Source organism: Dendrobates tinctorius, unplaced genomic scaffold (assembly GCF_039654945.1).
Source record: "Dendrobates tinctorius isolate UK_male_01 unplaced genomic scaffold, ASM3965494v1 ptg000158l, whole genome shotgun sequence".
Taxonomy (NCBI): Eukaryota; Metazoa; Chordata; class Amphibia; order Anura; family Dendrobatidae; genus Dendrobates; species Dendrobates tinctorius.
Window position 1 is genome coordinate 7,922,819 of NW_027361825.1, and position 13,737 is coordinate 7,936,555.

The window sequence follows — 13,737 nt, forward strand, 5'->3', positions numbered from 1 at the left end:
TTGACACTGGGAGGGAGGAACTAGCATGCTTAAGTAGGAGCCTGATTAATGAAAATGAACACAGATGACTGCAGCAGACACCCAGCACAGACTGACAGCCCCGACACAAAGTAACAAAATGACAGAAACAGTGGAAATCGTGACAGCTACCAGGATGGTGAGCGTACTGCAAAGTATGTTCTACAAGGAACTGTTAAAGAATCTGGGAATGTTTAACTTTCAAAAAAGAAGACTGAGAGAAGACTAAATAGCTGTCTACAAATATCTGAAGGGATGTCACAGTGTACAGGGATCATCATTATTCTCATTTTCACATGGAAACACGAGAAGCAATGGGATGAAACTGAATGGGAAAAGATGCAGATTAGATATTAGAAAAAACTTTTTGACAGTGAGGGTGATCAATGAGTGGAACAGGCTGCCATGAGAGGTGGTGAGATCCCCATCAATGGAACACTTCAAATAGAGGCTGGACATATGTCTGAAATGGTTTAGTGAATCCTGCATTGAGTCAGGGTTGGACACGATGATGCTGGAGATCCCTTCCAGTTCTACCATTCCATGATTGTATGTCATATCTCACCTCCTCCCTCTCCTGTACAATGACTGATAACACATCTATCTGCAACATATAACACAGGAAACACCATTCACAATAGGTGATGTCACAGCTCACCTCATCCACCTGTACAATGACTGATAACATCTCTCTATATAGTAGAAATGACACTGAATCCACCAGTTAAAATGGATGATATCACAGCTCACCTCCTCACACTCCCTGCATGGTGACCTCTGCTCTGGTCTTAGGGCATGCATACTATACTCTCCTACAGAATCTATATGTTATTTCTTGACATTTAGCTGCTGTAAAATAAACAGTAACAGAACAGGCATGATGGCTGCTTCCATAATCATGGACACTTCATAAAAAGAAAATTACAGTCTGAATATAAAACAGATCTATCTATATATATATATATATATATATATATATATATATATATATATACTGTATATATATATATATATTATAAATGAGTGTATATACAGTGTGTGTATATATATATATATATATATATATATAAAATAAATATCTAATATATCTATTTCATAGGCACATCTTCTTGTCCACTGCCTGATTTACCCATACCAACCAATCGCTAAGCATCTTTCATTTCACCAGTGCTGTTTAAAAGTGAAAGCTGAGTTGTGATTGGTTGCTATGAGCAACAGTTTTCCGACTCCACAACACCTCAGCAGACACTGACCGGGTAGGAGAAATCTAGCATTCCCGGGATCTTAAGCTCCCAGCCATTGTCTGCCCCCCAGAACGGAGCAGATAGCACATGACAGAAATGAATCACCCCCTCCACTATTACTGCCAGGTTCTATTGTTTCCGGCGTAGAAAAGCGCATCATCAGTGGACGCACACAGAGCCATACTGCCTACATAACAGCACTTCTCCAGGAACTCCTTGCTCAGCACCACCCGGCTCGGGACTGTGGGATGGAGGATGTGTGATGGATATATGGGCACGGGACTATGGGATGGAGGATATGTATGATGGGTATATGGGTACTGGACTATGGGATAGAGAACGTATAATGGGTATATGGGCACGGGACTATGGGATGGAGGATATGTATGTTGGGTATATGGGCTCGGGACTATGGGATGGAAGATGTGTGATGGATATATGGGCACGGGACTATGGGATGGCGGATATGTATGATGGGTATATGGGCACGGGACTATGGGATAGAGAATGTGTTATGGGCATATGGGCACGGGATGATGGGATAGAGGATATGTGATGGGTATATGGACACCGGACTAAGGGATAAAGGATGTGTGATGGGTATATGGGCACGGGATTATGGGATAGAGGATATGTGATGGGTATATGCGCACGGGACTATGGGATAGAGGATGTATGATGGGTATATGGGCACTGGACTATGGGATGGAGGATATGTATGATGGGTATATGGGCACTGGACTATGGGATAGAGAATGTGTTATGGGCATATGGGCACGGGATGATGGGATAGAGGATATGTGATGGGTATATGCGCACGGGACTGTGGGATGGAGGATATGTATGATGGGTATATGGGCACTGGACTATGGGATAGAGGATGTGTGATGGGTATATGGGCATGAGACTATGGGAAGGAGGATATGTATTTATTTATTTTACTCACTTACATAGCGCATTAATTCCACAGCGCTTTACATACATGGGTATATGGGCACGGGACTATAGGATGGAGGATGTGTGATGGGTATATGGGCATGGGACTATGGGATGGAGGATATGTATGACGGGTATATGGGCACTGGACTATGGTATGGAGGATATGTGATGGGTATATGGGCACTGGACTATGGTATGGAGGATATGTATGATGGGTATATTGGCACAGGACTATGGGATGAAGGATGTGTGATGGGTATATGGGCACTGAACTATGACATGGAGGATATCTACGATGGGTATTTGGACATGGGACTATGGGATCGAGGATATGTATGATGGGTATATGGGCACGGGACTATGGGATGGAGGATGTGTTATGGGTACATGGGTAGTGGACTATGGGATGGAGAATATGTATGATGGGTATATGGGCACGGAACTATGGGAAGAAGGATGTGTGATGGTTATATGGGCACTGGACTATGACATGGAGGATATCTATGATGGGTATTTGGACATGGGACTATGGGATGGAGGATATGTATGATGGGTATATGGACACGGGACTATGGGATGGAGGATGTGAGATGGGTATATGGGTACAGGAATATGGGATGGACAATATGTATGATGGGTATATGGACATGGAACTATGGGATGGAGGATATGTATGATGGGTATATGGGCACAGGACTATGGGATGGAGGATGTGTATATGGGCATGGCACTATGGGATGGAGGATGTCTGATGGGTATATGGGCATGGGACTATGGGATGGAGGATATGTATGACGGGTATATGGGCACGGGACTAAGGGATGGAGGATAATCATTATAACTTCTTATAACTAACCACAGTTAAGTTACTATGCCCTGGCAATGCCGGGCTCTTCAGCTAGTTATAAATATTAGTACTGTGAAGATTCATTCTTCTTAGTGATAAAAGAAAAACGTGTTACATTTCCTGTAAGAAATAAATAAGATGTGTCCATGTTAGATACTTACTCGTAGTCACAGTCGTTGTTGTTGGACTTTGCTTTTTTGTTGTGATTGTACCTGAGACAAAATGATCAAACAGATTAGTCGTTTCATCAGACTTTTTTTTCATAAAAGAATATTTTAAAATCCATGAAAACAATTACAAGTAAAGTGATTCTAGTTGGACTCAGTGCTCTATTGTAGGATGAGCTGTGTCACAAACAGTATAATCACAACTAAATACAGCCGAAATTCTAGTCAAATAATAAAAAAATAAACATTTTTATTTATATCAAAAGTATTAGACACTTACTTGTAGTGGCTGCAGTTGGGGTGGATGACGTATCTGGAACTATACCAGAATTAAGTTACTAAACAATATCATTTCATACAATTACAGTTTCCCCATGATGCAGAACTTTATGGCTGCTTTCATGTTTTGCTTTTATTTTAATGTTTATTTTAAAGTAAATTGACACCAAAAACCTATTATTAGTAGTTAGAATTGTTGTGCTTAGTATGGTGATGTAGATGGAGCGAGCGATATAAAAATAACTAGTTTAAAACCATGCCAATCTGATCTGTATAAATTGGGTGTTTTAGACACATCACATTAAAAAAATATTCTTCTGTCAAGAGATTGGCTTAAAGAGATTGTCCACTACTAGGACAACCCCTACTCAATCTTGATATTTGCCCCGTTAACATAAAAACACCTATACTCACCTCCCGTGCCGTTCCAGCGATGTCGGCACGCGCGTTCCAGGGGCGCACGTGAGGCTGTTACATCACACGAGCCCCGGTCCCAATCCGGGCCGGCTGGCAGCTCACTTACTCTTGGTCACAGATGTAGAATTTTATAAATTAAAGGAGTTGTCCCGTCTTCTTCTAAAAGTCTGAAAACACTGTATCTAACTGCAAACTCCTGAATATTTACAGTATGTGCACCACACGCTGTCAGCATTCGCCAGTGTGGCCACTAAGTGCAGGTTTAACCACAGGTATGCGATTTGCTTACATGCACATATGTGATGAGTATACTTGCTGGTCCGCACACATTTCACTTTTATTTAAAGCGAGACTGAGCATGTGTAGTCAGAATGTGTCCAGAGCCATGGAGATCGCATATTTGTTGTCAAGTGACATAGAGCTTTTGGCAGCAACACTGAAGAATCCTGACAGTGTGTGGTGTGCATGCTGTGAAGATTCAAAAGTCTGTAGTCACTTGGAGTGACTGGCGATTTTTAGTAGAAGACCGGCCAACCCCTTTATCACACAACACAATATTTACACCATGTCACAAAACTATCGATGAGCAGATATGACAAAATTTGAATTCTCCAAATTATGTCAATTTTTATTAGGAAATTAATTTCTCAGCAAAGTTATTCTCCACAAACTGAAGGTCTCTTATTATACTCTGCGGTCTCATTGAGCCACAGAGCATAGTAAATGTAAGATGTTCAAAAATGATACTCACCACTCACCTGTCTGGCCCCTTCGCTGCCATCTGATTCTCAGAGCCGCCTCTTTCCTCCGAGGTGCCTCATCTCTTGAAATGCACAGTGAGGTTGCGGCTTAAATTTCAAGCCTAAATTGAACAGGCTGGGAAATGTGGTGTATGAAGGCAGTAGAAGAGGCCCAGAGAACAGTTTGCCATCCAGTCCTATGAAATCTGCTATGGCATCTTAAACCTATTCACTCTAGGCCAGGACTTCAGGCTGAGACCAGGCCGCTGAGGTCATTGCGCATCAGACAACATGATGTCATGGACGAGCAATGCGCAGCGACCTCTGAGGCCTGGTCACCAGGAGTAAACTGGTCAAAGATGTACCCAAGGACCGGACAGCGGGCAGCATGAAGAAGAAAAGAAAAAGTGGCTCTGAAGACCACATGATGGACATCAAGTGGTAGAGAGACTAGGCAGATTAGTGGATTCCTGAGTATAACTTTTTTTTTAACTTATTCTGGTTGTCCACAGCTCAGCAATATAGCAAAAAGCTGAGAGTCATTTTTTTAATCCATGCAAATTTACAAAAATCAATATTCTCAAATATGCAGATAGTTTTGTATATTCCAATGGATTGAATCTTACTCTAAAATTAATTTAATTTTGACATTACCAAGTCTTACATTTTTTACTACAAGTATACCAATAGCTTACCAGAAATAAGACGTGGAGTGGTTGTTGAGCTTGTTGATGTAGTCGGAGCTGAAGAAAAGAAGACTGACTTAATAATATCAATCAGAGCTTTTTGCTTTTGATTTTCTTATCTAATTTCTCTGCACAAACGCAGACAAGGAAGGAGGCATATATAAAAAAGCAAGTTACTAGTCTCAGTTGCATTAAGTACATGCCAAAATTAATTTTGGTAGATAGCCTCTTCAATTTGAAAGAGGCTTCCTGTAGATTGCAAGGCTGAAGAACCAATGCCTTATTGGTAAGTTTAGTAAATTGAGTAACGTACCATCAGTAGTAGGTGGCATGGCTGCAGTTGTTGGGAATTCTGTGGTTGTTGGTGGTATGGTTATACTTGTTGGGCGTTCTGTGGTAGTTGGTGCTGTGGTTGAAGTTGTTGGGTGTTCTGTGATAATTGGTGGTATGGTTGTAGTTGTTGAGCGTTCTGTGGTGGTTGGTGGTATGATTGTAGATGTTGTGCGTTCTGTGATAGATGGTAGTTCTGTTGTAGTTGTTGGGTGTTCTGTGGTAGTTGACAGTATGGCTGTAGTTGTTAGGCGTTCTGTGGTAGTTGGTAGTATGGCTGTAGTTGTTGAATGTTCTGTAGTAACGGTTGGTATGGTTGTAGTTGTTAGGCGTTCTGTAGTAATGGGTGGTATGGTTATAGTTATTGGGTGTGCTGTGGTAGATGATGGTATGGTTGTAGTTGTTGGGAGTCCTGTGGTAGATTGTGGTATGGGTGTAGTTGCTGGGCGTTCTGTGGTAGTTGGTGCTATGGTTGTAGTTATTGGGAGTTCTGTGGTAAATGTTGGTATGGTTGTAGTTGTTGGGCGTTCTGTGGTAGTTTGTGGTATGGTTGTAGTTGTTGAAAGTTCTGTGGTAATGGCTGGTATGGCTGTAGTTGTAGTTGTTGAGTGTTCTGTAGTAATGGGTGATATGGTTGTTGTTGGGGGTTCTGTGGTAGTTGGTGGTATGTTTGTAGCTGTTGGGCGTTCTGTGGTAGATGGTGGTATGGTTGTACTAGTTGGGTGTTTTGTGGTAGATGGTGGTATGGTTGTAGTTTTTGGGCGTTCTGTGGTAGTTGGTGGTAAGGTTGTAGTAGTTGGGAGCTCAGTGATAAATGGTGGTATGGTTGTAGTTGTTGGGCTTTCTGTGGTAATGGATGGTATGGTTGTAAATGTTGGGCGTTCTGTGCTAAATGATAGTATGGTTGTAGCTGTTGGACTTTCTGTGGTAGATGGTGGTATGGTTGTCATTTTTGGGCGTTCTGTGATAAATGGTGGTATGGTTGTAGTTGTTGGGTGTTCTGTGGTAGTTGGTGGTATGGCTGTAGTTATTGAATGTTCTGTGGTAATGGTTGGTATGGTTGTAGTTACTAGGCGTTTTGTGGTAGCCGGTGGTATGGTTGTAGTTTCTGGGCGCAGTGTAGTAGTATTGTCTGTTGCCCAAAAACAAATTTAATTCCAAAGAAAAAGAAGAATGTAATGGTGAGCAGTTGACACATAGCAAATGAGATTTAGACATTGACATGCCTAACATAGTAGAAGGGATGCAATATTTTGTCCCTGGAGTCTGATACTACAGTTTAAGTCACCCCACCCAGTTCTTGCTGCAAATCCATTTGGGCTCTACCATTTCCATGACCCTTGGGCCAAATTCCCCACACTTTGCTGTTTCTCTAACCAGGAATCTTACCAAATTTTACTTCAACCCCTGGCAAAATTATGGAAGCATCGGCCATGGAGGATGTTCATTCAGTTGTTTAATTTTGTAGAAAAAAAAGCAGGTCACAGACATGGCACAAAACTAAAGTCAATTCAAATGGCAACATTCTGGCTTTAAGAAACACTAAAAGAAATCAAGAACAAAAAATGTGGTAGTCAGTAATGGTTACTTTTTTAAACCGAGCATAGGGAAAAAATCATGGAATCATAAAAAACAAACCAACAAAAAACACTCCAACACATCACTAGTATTTTGTTGCACCACACCACCTCTGGCTTTTATAACAGCTTGCAGTCTCTGAGGCATGGACTTAATGAGTGTCAAACAGTACTCTTCATCAATCTGGCTCCAACTTTCTCTGATTGCTGTTGCCAGATCAGCTTTGCAGGTTGGAGCCTTGTCATGGACCATTTTCTTCAACTTCCACCAAAGATTTTCAATTGGATTGAGATCCGGACTATTTGCAGGCCATGACATTGACCTTATGTGTCTTTTTTCAAGGAATGTTTTCACAGTTTTTGCTCTATGGCAGGATGCATTATCATCTTGAAAAATGATTTCATCATCCCCAAACATCCTTTCAATTGGTGGGATGGATAACAAAAGTGTCCAAAATATCAACATAAACTTGTGCATTTATTGAAGATGTAATGACAGCCATCTCTCCAGTGCCTTTACCTGGCATGCAGCCCCATATCATCAATGACTGTGGAAATTTGCATGTTCTGTACAGGCAGTCATCTCTATAAATCTCATTGGAAAGGCACCAAACAAAAGTTCCAGCATCAACACCTTGCCCAATGCAGATTTGCGATATATCACTGAATATGACTTTCATCCAGTCATCCACAGTCCACGAATGCTTTTCCTTAGACCATTGTAACATTGTTTTTTCTGTTTAGGGGTTAATGATGGCTTTCGTTTAGCTTTTCTGTATGCAAATCCCATTTCCTTTAGGCGGTTTCTTACAGTTCGTTCACAGACGTTGACTCCCGTTTCCTCCCATTCGTTCCTTATTTGTTTTGTTGTGCATTTCCTGTTTTGGAGACATATTGCTTTCAGTTTCTGGTCTTGACGCTTTGATGTCTTACTTGGTCTACCAGTATGTTTGCCTTTAACAACCTTCCCATGTTGTTTGTATTTGGTCTAGATTTTAGACACAGATGACTGTGAACAACCAACATCTTTTGCAACATTGCGTGATGATTTACCCTCCTTTAAGAGTTTGATAATCCTCTCCTTTGTTTGAATTGACATCTCTCGTGTTGGAGCCATGATTCATGTCAGTCCACTTGGTGCAACAGCTCTCCAAGGTTTGCTCACTCCTTTTAGATGCAGACTAACAAACAAATCTAATTTGATGCAGGTGTTAGTTTTGGGAATGAACATTTACAGGGTGATTCCATAATTTTTTCCTCAGAATTGAGTGATTCCATAATTTTTTTCCCTATGCTTGGTTTAAAAAAGTAACCATTACTGACTACCACATTTTTTGCTCTTGATTTCTTTTAAAGCCAGGAAGTTGCCATTTGCATTGATTTTAGTTTTGTGCCATGTCTGTGATCTGCTTTTTTTCTACAAAATTAAACAACTGAATGAACAAACTCCAAGGCCAGTGATTCCATAATTTTTGCCAGGGGTTGTACATATTAGCAAAATTAATGAGGTCAACTGGAGCTGGAATCTTTTCTTTTCAACAGAGATGGTCTACAAAACATATAGCTATCTCTTAGATTGGTGGTGTTAATTGTTTATGTATGCTTGTAAGTTTATATATCTCTCTGTATATACCTTATGTGCCTGTGCATATACAGTATATATCTGGTTGTACGCATCTGAATATATGTGCTTTGTGTATGTATGCGTCTGTATGTATATGCTCCATGTATGCATGCATCTGTATGTTTGTGCTTCAAATATGAATTTATCTGTATGCAGGAGCTCTGGGATTGCATGTATCTGAACTGAGTATACATATATGTGTGTGCATATGCTCTCTGTATACATGTGTGTGCTACATGTATATACATATGTGTGTGTAACATGTCTTGTGTGTATATATGTGTGTAACATACAATGTTTGTGTCACACACAGTGCTTATGTATGTAGCATCCACATTTAGAAGTACTGGCAATGAAGACGAGACTTCACAGGTGTACACATCGCCCAACAAACTAGCAAAATTCGGCTTATTCATAATTTGAATAGATTGTTTTTTGTTGGAGCAAAAATCACTTCTCTCAGCAGCACATCACCGGTGTAAACTGCAGAAGTGCTGCTGATAACGATACTATGCGGGGACAGATTACACTACTACTTCTCTGCCCATCATTCTACGTAAGCCTCTGTGAAAAGGCACCTAACTACTTCAATATTGTCTATCGCACTTGTTATCGGCCTGGATAAACCAAAACGTTTCTTTGTGATGGTGCAACATGTTAGCATTCTGGGCCCCACTTTAAACTTTTGTCCGGGGCCCCACATTGTCTAAAACTTGCCCTGGTGGTGAATCATGTTATATCTCCTGCATATAGAGATGTTGTCAGCATTGATGACCAAGTGGATTCAGTGCAAATCATATGTGTGCTATACACATCTCTTCAGGGCAAATGTAGCTTTAAAATAATACTTTCTATTAGCAGTGAAAATAATTTCTTGTGAAAATTTGGCAAAGGTGGTGACTTCAAATTTCAAAAGATTTTCATATCTCTAGTGATCACATGTGCTCCATAATATTGAGGTAAATCTTACTTACGTGGACATTCACACGGTATAGGATGACATAGATTACTGTAGTACATTTCTGGGCTGCAATGTTGAGGAAGGCACCAGCACTGACCATCTCCTATGTTTAGAAGACATGAATGTTATTATCATCATTGTTCTGTATAAACGATCAACATAATGTTCCAACGCAGCAAAGTAAAGAGGCGAATAGGAAAAGCAGGATGGTAGTTTTGGCTGCTTTGGGTTGTTTTTTGGTAAGTTTAGTAAGTTCAATAGCATACCTTCAGTGGTAGTTGGCAGAGTTATAGCTGTCGGGCGTTTTGTGGTTACAGGTGGCAGGGTTGTAGTTGTTGGGCGTTGTGTGGTTGCAGGCTTCAGGGTTGTTGTTGTTGTTGGATGTTGTGTAGTAGTTATATCTGACACCAGAAAAAAAAGTTCATTTATTCCAATGAAAGATGGTGGTGGTCATCGGTGGTGGGCAATGAGAACATAGCAAACATGGTGTCACATGCTAAACAAAGAGTAAGACCTGTAACTTTGTGTCACTCAAGTCTGGTATTTCATCTATTTCTAATCCCCACACAGATCCTGCTGTATCTCCCTGTGGGCTACACCTTTCCCATGACCCTTGTGCCAGTGCACTAGCCAAGGTAGAATGAGGTGACAGCTAGAGACCAGGTATGTTACAGCGGAGGGGGGAAGGACCCGCATAGGTGTAGTGTGAATTATATAAAAATGACTATTTGGAGTCCATATTGAAATTAACCTGAAATGTTAGCATTTGAAGGCCCCATATCCAATTCTTGGAAACCAGTGTTCATGAGGTCAGACCAGCAATGGCTATTGAAATGCAGCCTTAGTGTTGAGTATACTAAAAGACAATGCTTGTTGAAACAGTATGTTTAATCTAGATTACTGGAAAGGATTAACCTTTGTGTACGCTGTTGACTTACTTGAATTTTAAGAGCAGTGAATGGTGCGAGTATATTGACAAGGCATCAACTGATATTTGTGTCATATGGGGGTTAAAAGTGGACTAGACATATAGACAATTGCAGATTCTTTTACATAAAGCTATAGAAATATAGCTGGGTAAGCCTAATGTAAAACCAAAAGTATAGTTGGCGATCTGAAACCATTATAGTGTATTCAATCTTAAAGATCTCTTTAACTGTAGTGTGAAATATATATATTTTATGCTAGGGCTCTGATCATAGCATGTTGTTGGAAACTTTGTTCTGGTGTATGATTTTCATGTTTACACAATATTATATTGTGTAAACCTTTTGTTTAAAGCATATAAAAGTTGGTGAAGCAGTCACTGAAGGCAGGAGCTTTGTGCACCTCTGTAAGAGGACGCTCTTCGCAGTGTGGGTCCTAGGGCGCATTCTGTCTTCGCTGACCTCTCCTCCAGTTGAAGTATTTCTGGACAGGTGTAAATGCCCCTAGTGAAGATTCTTTTCTCTTCTTTCTGATGTGAGTATATGTACCAAAACCTTTGTAGTTTGAATATATAAGTATACGCAATATCATACTATTTTCTATTTCGATATCATTGTCATACATTCCATTGATTTGGTGTTTTTGTCACTTGGATTGGTCAATGTATAATAAAATTGTGTTATATCCAAGTAGTAGCCTTCTTTAAAGCTGTATCCGAACCTTTATTGCTGAACAGTTGGCAATACGATAGGGCATTAGGGGAACTTAGGGATAGGCACAGGCTGAGTTAGGAGGTGCCCCATCCCTCGTTCCCTACTATTAGAGCCTTCCTCCTGGTTTTCCCATCTTGTTGATGGTGTTTATTGTGTCACCGGCTGGACTGACTCTTATGGGTCGTGATAATGGTGCAGCGCTTTTTGGGGTTCATAAACTACTACCGCCAGTTCATTCCCCACTTCTCCACCTTGGTAGCTCCCTTGGTCGCCCTCACCAAGAAGGGAGCCAACCCCAAGTTGTGGTCAGAACAGGTCTCCAAGGCCTTTGTCTCTATCAAGATTCATTTTGCCGGCGCTCTCATTCTCCACTGCCCCGATGTTGATAAGCCTTTTATCTTGGAGGTGGATGAATCTTCCGTCGGTGCCGGAGCGGTTTTTTTCTAGAATGACGCTCAAGATCGGAAGCATCCGTGCTTCTTCTTCTCCAAGACCTTCTCACCGGTGGAAAGGAACTATTCCTTCGGGGACAGGGAGTTGCTGGCAATGAAGTTGGCCTTCTCGGAGTAGAGACATCTCCTGGAGGGGGCTCGCTTTCCCTTCCAGGTGTTCACTGACCACAAAAACTTGGTCTACCTACAGACGGATAATTCTCGCCAGGTCAGATGGTCACTCTTTTTCTCCCAGTTCCACTTTACCCTTCATTTTCTGTCCGGTGAGAAGAACATCCGGGCCGACGCTCTCTCTTGCTCCGTGGTGTCATCGGAGGAGGAGACAGCGCCTCGCTTGATCGTCCCATCTGAGAGCCTGAGGACCGTAGCTCTGGTCGCTCTAGATTCGGTGCCCCCGGGCAAGACTTTTGTCCCAGCCCGTTTGCGACCGGAGGGCCTCTTTTGGGCTCACGCATCCAGGGTGGGTGGACACTTTGGGACGAAGCGGACAATCGACCTTCTGGCGAGAACATATTGGTGGCCACATATGGCCCGGGACATCGGAGACTACATTCGGGCATGCGTCTCTTGCACCCAGAATAGGTCTCCTCGGCAATGGCCCGCTGGGCTACTTTACCCCCTGGGAGATGGTTGGCATGGATTTTGTGGTGGGACTGCCCAAGTCCAATGGCAGCACGGTTATCTGGGTTGTCACTGACCACTTCTCCAAAATGGTGCATCTGGTGCCTCTCGAGGTTACCGTCTGCTTGGGGCCTGGCAGCGCTCTTCATTAAACATGTCTTTCGCCTGCATGGTATGCCGGACAAGGTAGTCAGTGACCGGGGTCCCCAGTTTGCATCTCGGTTCTGGAGAAAACTATGCAGTTTGCTCAGCATTGAGCTGAATCTCTCCTGGGCCTATCATCCCGAGACAAATGGGTTGGTAGAGAGGGCCAACCAGACCCTGGTCACATACCTACGACACTTTGTCTCGGCAAGGCAGGATGACTGGACATTCCTGCTACTATGGGCGGAGTTTACGTTGAACAACGCTGTGGCCGATTCCACCGGTCAGACCCCATTCCTCCTCAATTACGGCCAGGATCCTCGCGTCCCTGTTCCCATGCCCGTGTCTTCCACCGATTCTAGGGTGGCAGACTGGGTGGTGGAGGCACGTGACATTTGGGACCGCACTCAGGATGCCATCCGGGCCTCAAAGGAGAGAATGAGGGTCTCCGCCGACGCACACCATCGCCCCGCTCCGACCTTCATCCCTGGCGACTTAGTGTGGCTCTCCGCCCATAATATCAGGCTGCGGGTCGAGTCCACTAAGTTCGCACCCCGCTACATTGGTCCTCTCAAGGTTTCGAACAGGTCAATCGTGGAGTCTACCGACTGGCTCTTCCCCCACGCCTGGGTATCACTGATACCTTCCACGTTTCCCTCATTAAGCCCATTCACATGTCCTGATTCTCCGAGTCATCTGCCGGGACGTCAAGCTTGTCCTCGGATGAGTTTGAGGTGAACGCCATAGTTGGCTGCAAGGTGGTACGTGGAAAAAAAGTATTATCTGGTGGATTGGAGGGGTCATGGTCCAGAGGATCGGGCCTGGGAGCCAATGGAGAACATCTGTGCTCCACTACTCATTGCAGCATTTGAGAGTAGCGAGGCTCGGGGGGGAGGGGGTAATGTTAGGCATCGAGTTTCCTCCACTGCATGGGGGGAATCTCAAGCCATGTCCTCTGCGGTCTCCCATTCCTCTGCGGCCGCAGAGATTTCTGCTCAGCAGAGACGTTGGTCCAGGTATCTTGCCCAGGCTAATGCTAGGCGTCTGGTTG

General features: G+C 42.8%; 1 protein-coding gene across 5 annotated transcripts in view; it reads right to left on the minus strand.

The window, feature by feature from the left end:
* The window catches only part of LOC141051811 (uncharacterized), a 646,796-nt gene that overhangs the window by 110,252 nt on the left and 522,807 nt on the right, over positions 1 to 13,737 (minus strand). For 4 of the 5 annotated variants that reach the window (XM_073548842.1, XM_073548843.1, XM_073548841.1 and 1 more), the window contains exons 54-58: positions 10,096 to 10,230; positions 9,843 to 9,932; positions 5,347 to 5,394; positions 3,496 to 3,534; positions 3,210 to 3,260 (exon numbers count right to left, since the gene is read on the minus strand). In XM_073548842.1, the coding sequence (XP_073404943.1) occupies positions 3,210 to 3,260; positions 3,496 to 3,534; positions 5,347 to 5,394; positions 9,843 to 9,932; positions 10,096 to 10,230 (363 nt within the window). The remainder of the gene's footprint in view (positions 1 to 3,209; positions 3,261 to 3,495; positions 3,535 to 5,346; positions 5,395 to 9,842; positions 9,933 to 10,095; positions 10,231 to 13,737) is intronic. The other variant, XM_073548845.1, reaches the window with a different exon arrangement.